Raw genomic sequence first — 13,657 nt, 5'->3', positions numbered from 1 at the left:
TAAGCCTGTTCTTGTCAATGACCTCATCTGTAAAATGAGTTGGAGAAGGAAATGGCGAAAGTATTTTTGCCAAGAAAACTCCAAACAAGGTCATGAAGAGTCAGACACAACTGAAATGATTGAACAACAACAAAGTTATATACTAATAATACAAGTAATGGTACTGCTGGAAGATAATCTCAGAGGGAAGGTACTGGCAGTAAGGGAGGAGGGGATGGTGCAGGAAAAGTCTCCTAGAGAAGGTGAAATATAAACTGACTCTAGAAGGAAGCCAGGCAAGCCAAGAACTGGAGGGGAGAAGAAAAAGCACTCCCGGCATGGGAGAGGAAGATATAGCAAGAGGGTATCACAGAATACACAAAGGGGAGGAAGGTATAAGGGGACTGCAAAGGTAGGAAGAGGCCAGGCTGTGAAGAGCTTTAAATGCCAAACAGTATTTTATATTGGATCTTAGAGGCAATAGGAAAACACTGGAGTTTATTGGTAGAAGGGGAGGAGGGAGAGAGCTGGTCAGACATGCACCTTCAGAAAAATCACTTGGGTAACTAGCTGAGTGGAGAATGGATTGGAGTGGGGAGAGACTTAAGGCAGGGAGACCAACGAGAGGGTGATTGAAATTGACTGGGCATGAAGTAATGAACACCTAGTGGCTTTGAGTGTAGAAAAGGGGGAAGTAGAAGAGCAATGTAAAGGTAGAAATGACAAGACTAAATAACAGCATGAGGAGTCAAGAATAGTGCCAAGGTTGTGAGCCAGAGTGACTGAGAAGATTGTGGTGCCTCAACAGTAATAGGAAAGTTTGAAAGAGGAGAGGGTTTTGGGGAAAAGAAAATGAGATCTGTTTTTGGATGTGTTGAGTTTAAGATATCCAAAAGGCAAATGATGATTTGGGACTAGAGAGAGACTAGATCTGGGAACAGCCCTGTGAATCATTTGCACAAAGATCATAATCACCAAATGAGAAAGTATCAAGTCACTATGAGATCACCAAATGAGATGGGGATCATTTTAGCCAGGAAGAGAACCCAGATTCCCTGATTTTAAACTCAAGCAGCTATGGATTTGAATTAATGAAATAGATTAATTAATAAGATCCATACAAAACCACACATAAGATAAGGAATTAATTCTAGAATCATGGACTTATAGAACTGAACAGAACTCATCCAAATGGATTCTTTTACAGGGTTCTAACTGCTGTGCAACCTTGGACAAGTAATTTCACTTTTCTTTTTCTGCTTTCATTTTCTTTTCTGTAAAGGAAAAAAGAAGGGATTGAACTAGATAACAAAGGTTATTTTAGCTCAAAATTGGAGACTGGGGAGACTGAGGCTCAGAAAGGGGAGTGTCTTTCTCAAAGTCATATAACTTACTAGAAGCCAAGCCTCCTCATTCCAAATCCAATGATCCATACCTACTCTTCACAATTTGTTAGTATTCCTCCAGTAGGCAGAGAAGTTGCTCGCACAGTGACCTGGTTCTTGCATCCTAAATCAGATTACTAGAAACTACAGTAGTTCAAGATCTGATTTAGATATCTTTGCAGTTCTTTTCTCAGCATGTAATTCTGGCAGCCAAGTACAGTGGGTACAATCCTTACCTCTGACACTTGGCTAGCATTGGGAAGTCAGGTCATTTCTGTGTTCCCCAGTTGCCACCCTAAGATTTATTTCCTAATTGTCTATTGATGGAAAGGGTTCCCCATGCTGACAAAATCATCTCTCTTGCACTCTGTTTTACATTTTTAAAATGTACTTCTTGGGGGCGGCTAGATAGCACAGTGGATAAAGCACCAGCCCTGGATTCAGGAGTACCTGAGTTCAAATCTGGCCCCGGACACTTGACACTTACTAGCTATGTGACCCTGGGCAAGTCACTTAACCCCCATTGCCCCGCAAAAAAAAAAACAAACCCAAAAAATGTACTTCTTGATTAGGTAGTGAGTTCCATGTCATTGTTGTTCTTCAAGCAGAGACTGGAGAACTGGCAGGGCTGTTGTAGAAGGGTTTTCCAGCTTTGGTTTAGGGTTGATAATTGAGGTCTCCTTCTGCCCTAAGATTCTGAGATTTCTATCATTCTCTGGGAAAAAAACCCATCAGCTATAGGGACCCTCCCCTTGCAGTTCCATTTTTTTTGGCCTATCCTTTATTAAACTGAATTAAGTTTGAATTGCAATTTGAGCTCCTAAAAGGAGGCAGGAGAGATATCTTAATTTACCTTGAAAGATGTCCCTATAAGTTTAAGGTGAATCATCTGTCTAATAGAAGATTTGAGAAGACTACCACAGCTCATTCATCAATGTCACATCATTTTATTATAAAATAAGCAACAAAACAGTTATAGAAAAGTATTTCTGCAGTGATGCTTAGTACAAAGCGTAAAGCAAAAAGCACCAGTTTTCGTGAAGTTCTGGCACTGTGTTTACAGCAAGTACACTTCACACCTAGACCTTTCCTGAAAACACACACACACACACACACACACACACACACACACCAATCAGACCATAGTCTCCTCCACAAGCAGTTTCAACAGAATCAACAGAAGGAAGGAGGACTAGAGGAACAGTTTGTGCCAAATGACCACTTCATTTAATTTTAAAATCAGGGACAAATTACTGGGATGTCTGCTGTAGACAGTGAAACATACATAAAAAGAAATATAAAAGTGAGGAAAAAATAAAAAGCAAAAATAAAGTGACAGCTCTACTTAAAAGGGAGGTAGGTTGCTGATGTAGTGGGTAGAAAGCTGGACTTGGAGTCTGGGAGACATGAGTTTGAATTCTGCCTCAGATGATCCCCCTAGCTGGGGGATCCCTGGGCAAGTCACTTTTACCTCAGTTTACTCATCCATAAAATGAGGAAGTTAGACTTGATGGCCTCTAAGTTTGCTTCCATTTCTAACTATTGTGCTCTTCTTATATGTCACTATCTGATATCGTAAAAGCCCTGTTCCTTACATTACCCCCCATGTACTCCTACAGCCCAATGAAATACCAAGCCTTCAGAATATGCTGGTTATGTGTCAATCTTCTCAACTAACACCAAATACATTTATTTCAACTTTTCAGGGCAGTGGGAGGAAAAATAGAAGCATCAGCATCAGGAAACCAGTTTCAAGTCCTACTTACTTGTGGTATAATCTTAAGCAAGGATATCTAAATGGTGCAGTGGATAGAATACTAGAACTGGAGTGAGGAAGACCTGACTTCAAATCTAGGCTCAGACACTTACTAGCTGTGTGACCCTGGGCAAGTCACTTCACCCTGTTGGCCTCAGTTTCCTCATATGTAAAATGATCTGGAGAAGGAAATGGCAAACCACTCCAGCATCTTTGACAAGAAAAACCCAAATGGGCTTACAAAGAGTCAGACATGATGGAACAACAAGCTTAGGCAAGTTACTCAAGTTATGTTCATCTGAAAAATTGAAATGATAATGGTTCATTTTCATAAAGTGCTTTAAGATTTTGTTTTGGGTTTTGTGTTTTTTTTTTTGCTGGCAATGAGGGTTAAGTGACTTGCCCAGGGTCACACAGGTAGTAAGTGGCAGTGTCTGAGGCTGGATTTGAACTCAGGTCGTCCTGAATCCAGGGACGGAGGTTTATCCACTTCGCCACCTCGCTGCCCCCCTGCTTTAAGATTTGCAAAGCTCTTTCATGTACTTTTTTTTTTATTTTTTTGGTGAGGCAATTGAGATTAAGTGACTTGCCCAGGGTCACAAAGCTAGTGTCAAGTGTCTTAGGCTGGATTTGAACTCAGGTCCTCCTGACTCCAGGGCCAGTACTCTATCCACTGTGCCACCTAGCTGCCCCTCTTTCATGTACTTTTAAAATTCAATCCTCACAACTTTGTGAGATGAGTGTTATTATTATCCCCATTTTATAGTTAAGGAAACTGAAGCTAAATCCCTTGCTCATGGTCACTTACCTAGTAGTTCCTGAGAAGGGATCTGAAGCCAGATCCATCTTGCATCCAAGTGCAGGATTCTATCTACTACCTTGTCTTATCTTAGGTATTATGAAGAACTGAGATAATGTGTGAACAAACATTTTATTCATTGTAAAGCATCATGCAAATATAAGATCACTAGAAATATAGGAAACTGAGCTGGAATGTACCTTATAGTGTCATCTAGTTCAACTTCCTCCTTTTTCAGATGAGTAAATTTAGTCTAAGGACGGTTCAAGGTCATATAGGTAGAGGGAACCTAAATTACCTCTTATTGACTGGAGAGGGAGGAGAGGAAGAGGGGAGGGAATCTCTGTTCCTAGTGCAATATGAACTTAAGACAATCAGAAAGTTATCTTCATTCCTGAAAGCTTGGTATATGGGGAAGACACAGATGTATGCCAGTGATACATCCAAGTAAAGGCACTTTTTAGAAAACCCATTCTCTGTTTTGGTTGAACTGCTTTTCCCCTCTTTTTAAAAATTCTGTAATAAGAGATTGAACATGGGGAGAGGGGAAGGAAAAAGTCAGAAATTAAAGAAATGCAAAAATGAAAAATAACTATGAGATTAAAAAAATGAATAGAAACCTCCTCCCAACCTCTTAGAAATGTCATACAAAATGTCGAGCCGAGATATTACTATCATTCCCACTTACAAAAAACTAAAACTAAAACAACGGGAAAATCCCCAACCCAATTGTTTGGGTAGAGTATTTTCTATGGAGCCTGAGTAAACTAGTACCTCTCCTTCCCTCCCATCCCCAACCCAAGTTCTAGTTTTCAAAGAGGGAGTATAAAAAAAGGACTTTGAAAGCAAATCTCCACAAAGTGGCTGAGGAACTGTTTCAAAAGCCTTCTGGCCATAGAGCAATAATTGGGAATTACTTGGGAAAATAAGTTCCTTTCTGAAAATGAAATGTCTGCAACCAGTCTGTGGATAAAGTCAAGCTGTTGGGTTGCACAGTGGATAGAACAGTGGGCGTGGAGTCAGAAAGACCTGAATTCAAATCTGACCTCAGAGACTTCCTAGAGGTATGACCCCGAGCAAGTCACTGAATTTCTTTGCTTCTGCTTCCTCACCTTCCTCATCTATAAAATGGACATAACACCTACCTCCCAGGGTTGTTTTGAGCATGAAATGATATAAGTGTAAAGCTCTTAGCATGGTGCCTGGAATGTAGTAAGTGCTATATAAATTGATAGAAAGGGGCTTTGACTGACAATCAAACCTTAGTTCAAGCCCTAGCTCTGCCACTAACTAGTTGTTTAATGTTGGGTAGGTCATGTCACCCATTTAGGTCTCATTTCCCTTTTCTGTAAAAGGAGAGGTGTAGCTGTGCAGGATAGATGCAGGATAAGTCACTTCTAGTTCTAACGCTGTGAGGAGTTCTTCTGTTCTGTGCATTTAATGTCTTTCCTCCGCCATCTTGGCTCCGCCCCCCAAGAGTTCTTTGTTCTACAAATGATAGGTACTGCCACTTTAGCTAAAGAATGCTGTATGCTTTCATTTGGTGAATCTCAAACCATGCCCTTTTTCCTCTGCCTTTTTCCCCTCTTTACTTTAGTCAGTGAGTGAATAAGCATTTATTAAGTACTTACTATGTGCCATGTACATGTAAATTCTGGGAATACAAAGCAAGGCCAAAGACAGTCCCTGCTTTCCAGAAGTCTAATGGGGGAAGACATCATGAAAACAACTTTGTACAAACAAGTTCTATTCAGGGCAAACTGGAGAGGCACTGGCATGTAGGTGGATCAAGAAAGACTTCTAATAGGAATTTTAGCTGAGACTTGAAGGAAACCCAGGAGCAGGAGGTGAAGATGAGGAAAGAGAGAGAGAAAGAGAGAGAGAGAGAGAGAAAGAGAGAGAGAGAGAGAGAGAGAGAGAGAGAGAGAGAGAGAGAGAGAGAGAGAGAGAGAGAGAGAGAGAGAGAATCCCAGGCATGGGGAACAGCCAAGGAAAACTCATGGAGCCTGGAGACTGAGTATCCTGTTCAAGAAGCAGCAAGGAGGCCTATGCCACTGGGAGTGATTTCAAGAGTTTTTCTCTCTGAGTGTCATTTTTACAGGAAAGGAATATAATAGTATCCAGGGTGAAGTTTCAGTGCCTAAGTTCTCTGACCATGTCCTTAGGTATGCAATTCACTTAACTTCTTGCAAAAGAACCTTCTTGACTTCGGGCTGAAAGCCCATTGATGCCCACTGGATTCCAAAAAGGTTATCAACTTAATTGTTTTCTCTGAACTCTATTAAGATGATGAGTGGGGGCAGCTAGATGGTGCAGTGGATAGAGCACGGCCCTGGATTTAGGAGTACCTGAGTTCAAATCCGGCCTCAGACACTTAACACTTACTAGCTGTGTGACCCTGGGCAAGTCACTTAACCCCAATTGCCCTGCAAAAACAAAACAAAACAAAAAAAACAACCAACAACAACAACAACAACAAAAACCAAACCAAAACAAACAAACAAAAAAAAAAGATGATGAGTGGTCAGTATCCTAGCAAAGGAAAAGACTAACAGATGGACAGCCCAAGTATTACATGGATATCCAGAAGGCTTCCAAATTGCTGGGTAGATCCCCCTTGGAGGATTTATGGTGTAGCACCTTTATGCTGGAGTGGAAGGAACAAAAAGTCTGCAATGTATAAAAGTGGAAGAAGTATTCACACACTGAAGAAAAAGATGCACTAAGCATAAGATGTATATTTTGGGGAATAATCAAATGCCACCTTTACAAAATGGACTTTTTGTAGGATAAAACAAATCATTTCATGGAGCAGTTACCACTAATACCAACTGCTTACTGTCACCAACACAGCTGGGAAGCTAGCTTGCTGAGACAGCAAGGCACTTTGAAAGAGGAGGTGGCATGTGCCAAACAAGTCAAATCACAGATAACAGCTCTCTTTTGACCCTGCTGGAGATAGCCCAGACCCCTGGGAATAACAGCATCTAGAATCCAGGGAAGCATCTCTTGTGTAGATGGCACCTATCAACTTCCTCTGCAGGTGCTATAGCCCCTGAGCCTTCAGTAGTCATAATTACTTATGACTAGGGAAAGAAAGTTTGTGCCACTTAAATCTTTGGCAAAGAAAAACCAACATAGCGGGGCAGCTAGGTGGCACAGTGGATAGAGCACCGGCCCTGGAGTCAGGAGGACCTGAGTTCAAATCCGGCCTCAGACACTTAACACTTACTAGCTGTGTGACTCTGGGCAAGTCACTTAACCCCAATTGCCTCTCTAAAAAAAAAAAACAAAAACCAAACCAACATAGTGTCATTAATGGAAGAGTAAAAGAAGATGCATTATTTTCTGCTTTGCTGCTGCATTCTAAGAACCACTGGGCCTTTCCATCTGACCTACAGCCGAAAGGGAGGTTTTTGAGTGCAGGGACACTCTTGATTTTCTATTTGTCTTCCCAGCACTTAGTCCCATATTTTGTACATAATGAAAGCTTAATAAATACCTTTTCATTAATTGATTAATCACTATGATGCAATCTCTATCACAATGCTTTTTTTTTGAAAGAAATGCTGGGATAAAGCACCAGCCCTGGAGTCAGGAAGACCTGAGTTCAAATCCGACCTCAGACACTTTGATACTTACTAGCTGTGTGACCCTGGGCAAGTCACTTAACCCTCATTGCCCTGCAAAAAAAAAAAAAGAAAAAGAAAGAAATGTTGAAGGGGTAACATTCCCTGCCTAAGAGAGACAATTTTGTTTTGGATAGATGACATGCTTATTTACACAGACCGGAGGGCAATGTTACATCACTGGAAAAATTTGGAAAAGAATCTTCAAATTCTATCCATTGAAATATGTTGAGGGCAGGGGGATGCACAGGGGACATATGTGGATGTTTGATGAGCATGCCCTGGTATTCTATGATAGTTTCTTATCTGCTTAGTAAGTAAGTGGTGAAGAAAAAAGCCTTTTAACTAATCCATTAGTATGGGATGTCTGTCATATGCTATTGAATTCTTCTTTTTTTTTTTTTGTGAGGCAATTGGGGTTAAGTGACTTGCCCAGGGTCACACAGCTAGTGTTAAGTGTCTGAGGCCAGATTTGAACTCAGGTCCTCCTGAATCCAGGGTCGGTGCTCTATACACTGTGCCACCTAGCTGCCCCCTACTGAATTATTCTTGATCAAGGATTCTTGAGGACAAAGTAGAAAATCCACATTACAACCCTTTAAAAAACAGATCAGTGACTTTTTTTTTGTCACTTCACGGTTAAAGGACCAAAGGACTCATCTCAACCATTGCAAAAAATACAATTTGGTGCACAAACCATAATTTTCAAGGGATAATTCTCAATATGAAACATAAACCAAGAAAAATATAATCCTGAAGGAAAAATACATTCTCTGTGGATGTTTGCATATCTAAACAGTAGCCCCTATTAGAAAAGTGTATGTTTACTTATACAAAAGCATTTCTATTTAGCTATTCCTTTAGATATCAGCTTTTAATTAAAAAAAAAAACAAAACCAGGGACATTTAGGTAGCAAGGTAGCTCAGTGGTAGAGCACCGGCCCTGGATTCAGGACCTGAGTTCAAATCCAAGCTCAGACACTTGACACTTACTAGCTGTGTGACCCTGGGCAAGTCACTTAACCCCCATTGCCTCACCAAAACCAAAACAAAACCAGAAAAACAACACACAAAAAAAACCCCCATTGTTTTAACAGCCAAAACAGATACAAATTTATGGGCTGGGAGGTTTTCCAAATGTAAGCTTCTTGAGAGAAGGGGCCATTTCACTCTTTCTGTGCATATCCCCAGCACCTGACATAGAGCTAGGCACACAACAGGCACTAACTAAATAAATGCTTTTGATGATTGATAGCCTCTGGGTCTATTCCTAGGAACAACTGACAGCAGTCATCTGGTTTCCTTTCTTTTGGAAAATACATTCTATTCCTTAGTTAACAATAATTCAACTTTTTTTGGGGGGGTGAGGCAATGAGGGTTAAGTGACTTGCTCAGGATCACACAACTAGTAAGTGTCAAGTGTCCGAGGCCAAATTTGAACTCAGGTCCTCGTGAATCCAGGGCCGGTGCTTTATCCACTGTGCCACCTAACTGCCCCGATTAATTCAATTTCTTAACCAAACAATTGGAGGCCCCTAATCTTGTATTTTACCTCCCTAAGAATGACATAACAATTTTTAAAAATAAAAACATTTTCTCATACTGGCTCAGCATAACTGTAGTGTTGTTGAACCAGTTTAAGAAAAAAGTAGAATTTTAATATTTAGAGCTAGAATGAGTCTTGGAGATCTAGCCTAACCTCATTTAACAGATGAGAAAACAGAAACTGGGGGTGGGGGCAGCTGGGGAGGAGGCAAATGACTTGCCCACAAGTCACACTGCTTTGCTCTGATTTGTCAAACTCCAGGTAACTATTTTAAAACTTCCAGTGAGTATTTTAATATATATGTGTGCATATATATATATACTATACATGTGTATATGCCTATGTATGTATGTTATACACGTGTATTCATCTGTATATATGTACATGTGTTACATGTTAGGTTTCTTCAGTGACTATAGATATATCCTGTTATAACATGAAAAGCCATGCCTTATTGTTTGGGCAGAAAAACCAAATTTCTCATGCTTTTTTGGGGGGGCGGTGGGGGTGGGGAAATGAGGGTCAAATGACCTGCCCAGGGTCACACAGCTAGTAAGTGTCAAGTGTCTAAGACTGGATTTGAACTCAGGTCCTCCTGAATCCAGGGTCGATGCTTTATCCACTGCGCCACCTAGCTTCCCTTCTCATGCTTTTCTAATGGATACCTGAAAATGGAATCTCAAACTAGAAGGAATTTTGAAGTTTATCTAATCCAGTAGTTCTCAAACTTTTTTTTTTTTTTGGCAAGGCAATGGGGGTTAAGTGACTTGCCTAGGGCCACACAGCTAGTAAGTGTCAAGTGTCTGAGACCGGATTTGAACTCAGGTACTCCTGAATCCAGGGCCAGTGCTTTATCCACTGCGCCACTTAGCTGCCCCAGTTCTCAAACGTTTGATTTCAGAACACTTTTACACTTAACAATTCAGTCTTCTTTCTCGTCCTCTCCACCAACATCTTTTGTTTATGTAGATTATATTTAATGGTGTGCTGGTAAATAATTAGCTCTCCAGGAAAAAAAAAAAAAGGAAATGTACACACTGCACTTTTTAAGTTTAATTTGCATTATTAATATTTTCTCCATCACTTTGTTAATTCCAGATGATCAACAAAACAATAAATCAATTGCTGATCTGTAGTATTTATTGATTTCCAAGGTGTAAGTGGTCACACTGGAAATTGAACAGTAAGCCCTTCAAGAGCTCTTTGAGGTGGCTCCAGCACCTCTCTGATTATATCTATTGAGATTTGCTCTATTCGAAATGAAAATGTTTTAGTATTATTATGAAAATAGTTTTGAACTTAAGGATCCCCTGAAAGAGTCTTGAGGACTCCAGGAGTCCCAAGACCATGCATTAAGAACCACTGATACAGGCTAACCCCTTCATTTTACTGAGGAAACTAAGGCCCAAAAGGCTTTCCCCGAGGTTATGGAGATTTAAATGGCAGAGCCAGTATCTGACCCTTGGTCTTTTGATTCAAAATCCAGTGGTCCCAAACTAATTTCTATTTTCCTCATAACAGTAGTTTACATTTATACAACACTTCACAATACACATTTCTGTTTTCTTAAAAGTACAAATACCCCCCAAATTATCTTCTTATAAAATGCCCAGACTTTCCCCACAATTTAAATGTCAAAATATGTTCTTTATAATGTTGTGAGTGTTAGAAAAAGCTTCTGAAAGTTGTCGATTAAATTTTGTTGCTTTATTAGTAAGTACTGAACAGTCAGTCTCTCTACCTGTCCCAAGGACTTCCTTGGGGAAATGTTGAGGGGGGGAAATGGAGAGAATCTTCAGTGTACCCTAAATTATACAACACATCATTCAAAGGGCAGAAGTAAGGAATTCTTTAAAAAGTTGATCAACTAGGACACATTATACAATACCAATTCTGGTGGTCTGGTCTTACCCCAAAACTAATCTTCAATTGACTAAGAAATAATGAATAATTAGCAAGGACTGAGGTTGGCTCTTCTTTGCTAAAGGCATAGTTTTTCACCTTTGACAAGACAATATATTCTGGCTGGAAAACAGGGATAGGAAAAAGCTCACTTGACTGAATCTTGTTTTTCCTTTTCCACAGCAGGCCCAGCACTTATTTCCAAAGTTAATATAAGTCTAAAGTCTGAATGGAGAACTCTTGACCATTCACACATGAAAACAAGGAACCATCACACACTCATTATGCCGCCACACATCTCAAATTAATATCATAGCACACTGGAAGTAACACCCATTTGAACAACCATGGCATCTGACATCAAAAAGCGGAGGCTTGGCATGCCCATAGGATTAGTGGGCTCTCATCTCTCATGACTTCACAGTATTTGGCCGTTTCATATTTCAAAAAGGATGCAAAAGACGATTTAGCATTTTCATATACTTATTTTATGCTCTGTGGTTGAGCTGGGACTCACACTCCCTCTTCCCTTTGTCAGTCTTCCAGAAGAAACTATCCATGCTTATGACCTGATGGAAAACACTGAATTTTAACCAAAATTAATACTACCTCTCAAATAAGATGATTCTTAACAGGAACACAGGATACAGTGAGAGAATTTCGAAGAATCCAAGAACAAGAAAAAGGATCAGAGTCCACCAAGAGCATTGGGAAGAAGCCTGGATCCTTCACAGGCCCCGCTAGCTGTCTGCAGCTTTGCTGCTCTGTGATTATCACTTAGAAGAAGAATAACAATAAGATTGAGTGACTCAGTAAAGTTTCTTTTGTGGGGGAAAAAAAAGGACGCAGAAATAAAGCTTTGTTAGAGGTAAAGTCAGTCCACAGCCTTTTGCAAAGTCTCTACTTCTCTCAGAGCAGGAAACTGTGACTGCTGAACTATTTGCTGCTGGTGACATCTCAATTGAGAGGTCACAGACCAGTCTGGTGAACACTCAAGGTGTCAGGACCTAGAACTGAGCCATGGGACCACGAACAGGGTCTTGTTGAACTTGTTTCAGTAGATTAAATACGTACTGTCCTGCAGAACAACGTGAGGGCCTGCCATGCCTGGAAGGCTCCAGACATGCAAACTCCACAGAAGTAGGACCATGACACTACTTTACACATTGGATTACACACCGGTTATACATCGGAGGTCCGTATATGCTCATCATCAAGGTTGTACATGAATGGTTTCTCTTTGGGGTGTTGGGGCTCTGATCGATGCCGTACCCGAGAGCTTGACAGCACGGTGGCATCGCCTTCCCCAAGTCTGGACATGAATGGGGAGCCTCCAGGACTCTCTTCATCCAGAAGCAGCTTTTCGTCTGCCTGTGGGACAGGTGTCCAGGGCTGCCAGGATGAAGCAATGAAGGGAGCTTTGTAGGGAGCTTTCTTCTCTTCTCCAGGACGTCCTCTGCATGGGGTGGAGTTGGGCACACCCGAAAAATTGGAACTTCCAGGCCGGGACAATGAAATTGATCTAGAGAAGGACATTTCCTGGAGTGGAAGGGGGGGAAATAGCAAATAAATATGGGCAATATCACCAGTCAGGATATTCAATTTGACAAACGAGTCTTTATTAACCTCTAATGCATGGCACTATGATAGGTGCAAGAGATAAGAAGCCTGATACAAGATATAATATCGTAATATAAGACATAGTGATAAGACATATATTCAAAGAAGTATAATAGAAAACAATGTGATTGCTAGAGACAAAAAAGACAGCTACACAAAGTGCTCTGGGAAAAACTAGGAAAAGGAAAGAGCATTTTCAGTTGGAGCAATCAGCACAGACTTCATGAAGAAAATGCCACCTAAAGTGGGGCTTGAAGGAAAAAAAAATATTTTTGTTTTTTCTTTATTTTTGCATTCGATTTAACAAATGCTAAACAGAATGAGCATTTGAAGGCACATAGTAGATCAGAAAAAGAGAATTGTACACAGAGTTGAACAGGAAGAGAGGAGGGCTAAACAGGAAATTGTGGGTCTCGTGGACAGTTTAAGCTTATTAAAGCATATTATTATTAAATAAGCTTATTAACACTTAAGCTGCACTAAAACTTTTGGGGCACTGTATAATAAGATTGACATAGCTTTCAAAGCTGGCCTTGTCTAGCCTTCTTTCTGTTCTCTTTTTTTTTTCCTTTTTTTGGGGGCGGGGCGGGGGGGGGGGGAGAGAAGATACTTCAATGACCTGAAAAAGAGGATTCCAAGTGACAAAGATGAGGAGAGAGAGCAAGAATGTGGTAGATCCAGCTCCTACTACCTCAGGAAAGTCAACTGCTAAATGTTGCTAAGTGTGAGCATTTACACTTTGGGGAATTGGCGATTACTATCTACTGGGGCTTGATTTATTGTTTTGTTGATTGTCTAGACTTAAGAAAGTTGTTAACAATGCAGATTCAACTTTTAAAATGTGTTGTTTTTGAGAACCCTTGTTGAGAACATTTACCAGTACACTCCTGAAGGAGAGCATACGGTTTGTGGGTGATAGCTCTACTAATGCAGAGGTGGAGAGGGCAGGCCCTGATTGTGAAGCAGCTAGTACTCCAGGCTGCCTGGACCATATACTATGTGAAAATCAAGTTGGAAAAAGGTTACAACCAGATTACCAAG

The 13,657-nt window shown here is 40.6% G+C and overlaps 1 protein-coding gene across 3 annotated transcripts in view; it reads right to left on the bottom strand.

Moving 5' to 3' along the window:
• Window positions 1-9,966: 9,966 nt before the first annotated feature.
• The window catches only part of PLEKHA2 (pleckstrin homology domain containing A2), a 129,600-nt gene continuing 125,909 nt past the window's right edge, over window positions 9,967-13,657 (bottom strand). For 2 of the 3 annotated variants that reach the window (XM_043989429.1, XM_043989428.1), the window contains one exon: window positions 9,967-12,535. In XM_043989429.1, coding sequence (XP_043845364.1) covers window positions 12,179-12,535 — 357 coding nt within the window. In that variant the 3' untranslated portion in view covers window positions 9,967-12,178. The remainder of the gene's footprint in view (window positions 12,536-13,657) is intronic. The other variant, XM_043989427.1, reaches the window with a different exon arrangement.

Source organism: Dromiciops gliroides, chromosome 2 (assembly GCF_019393635.1).
Source record: "Dromiciops gliroides isolate mDroGli1 chromosome 2, mDroGli1.pri, whole genome shotgun sequence".
Lineage (NCBI taxonomy): Eukaryota > Metazoa > Chordata > Mammalia > Microbiotheria > Microbiotheriidae > Dromiciops > Dromiciops gliroides.
The sequence above is the reverse complement of the archived record's forward strand: the minus strand, read 5'-3'. Positions and strand labels throughout refer to the sequence as shown.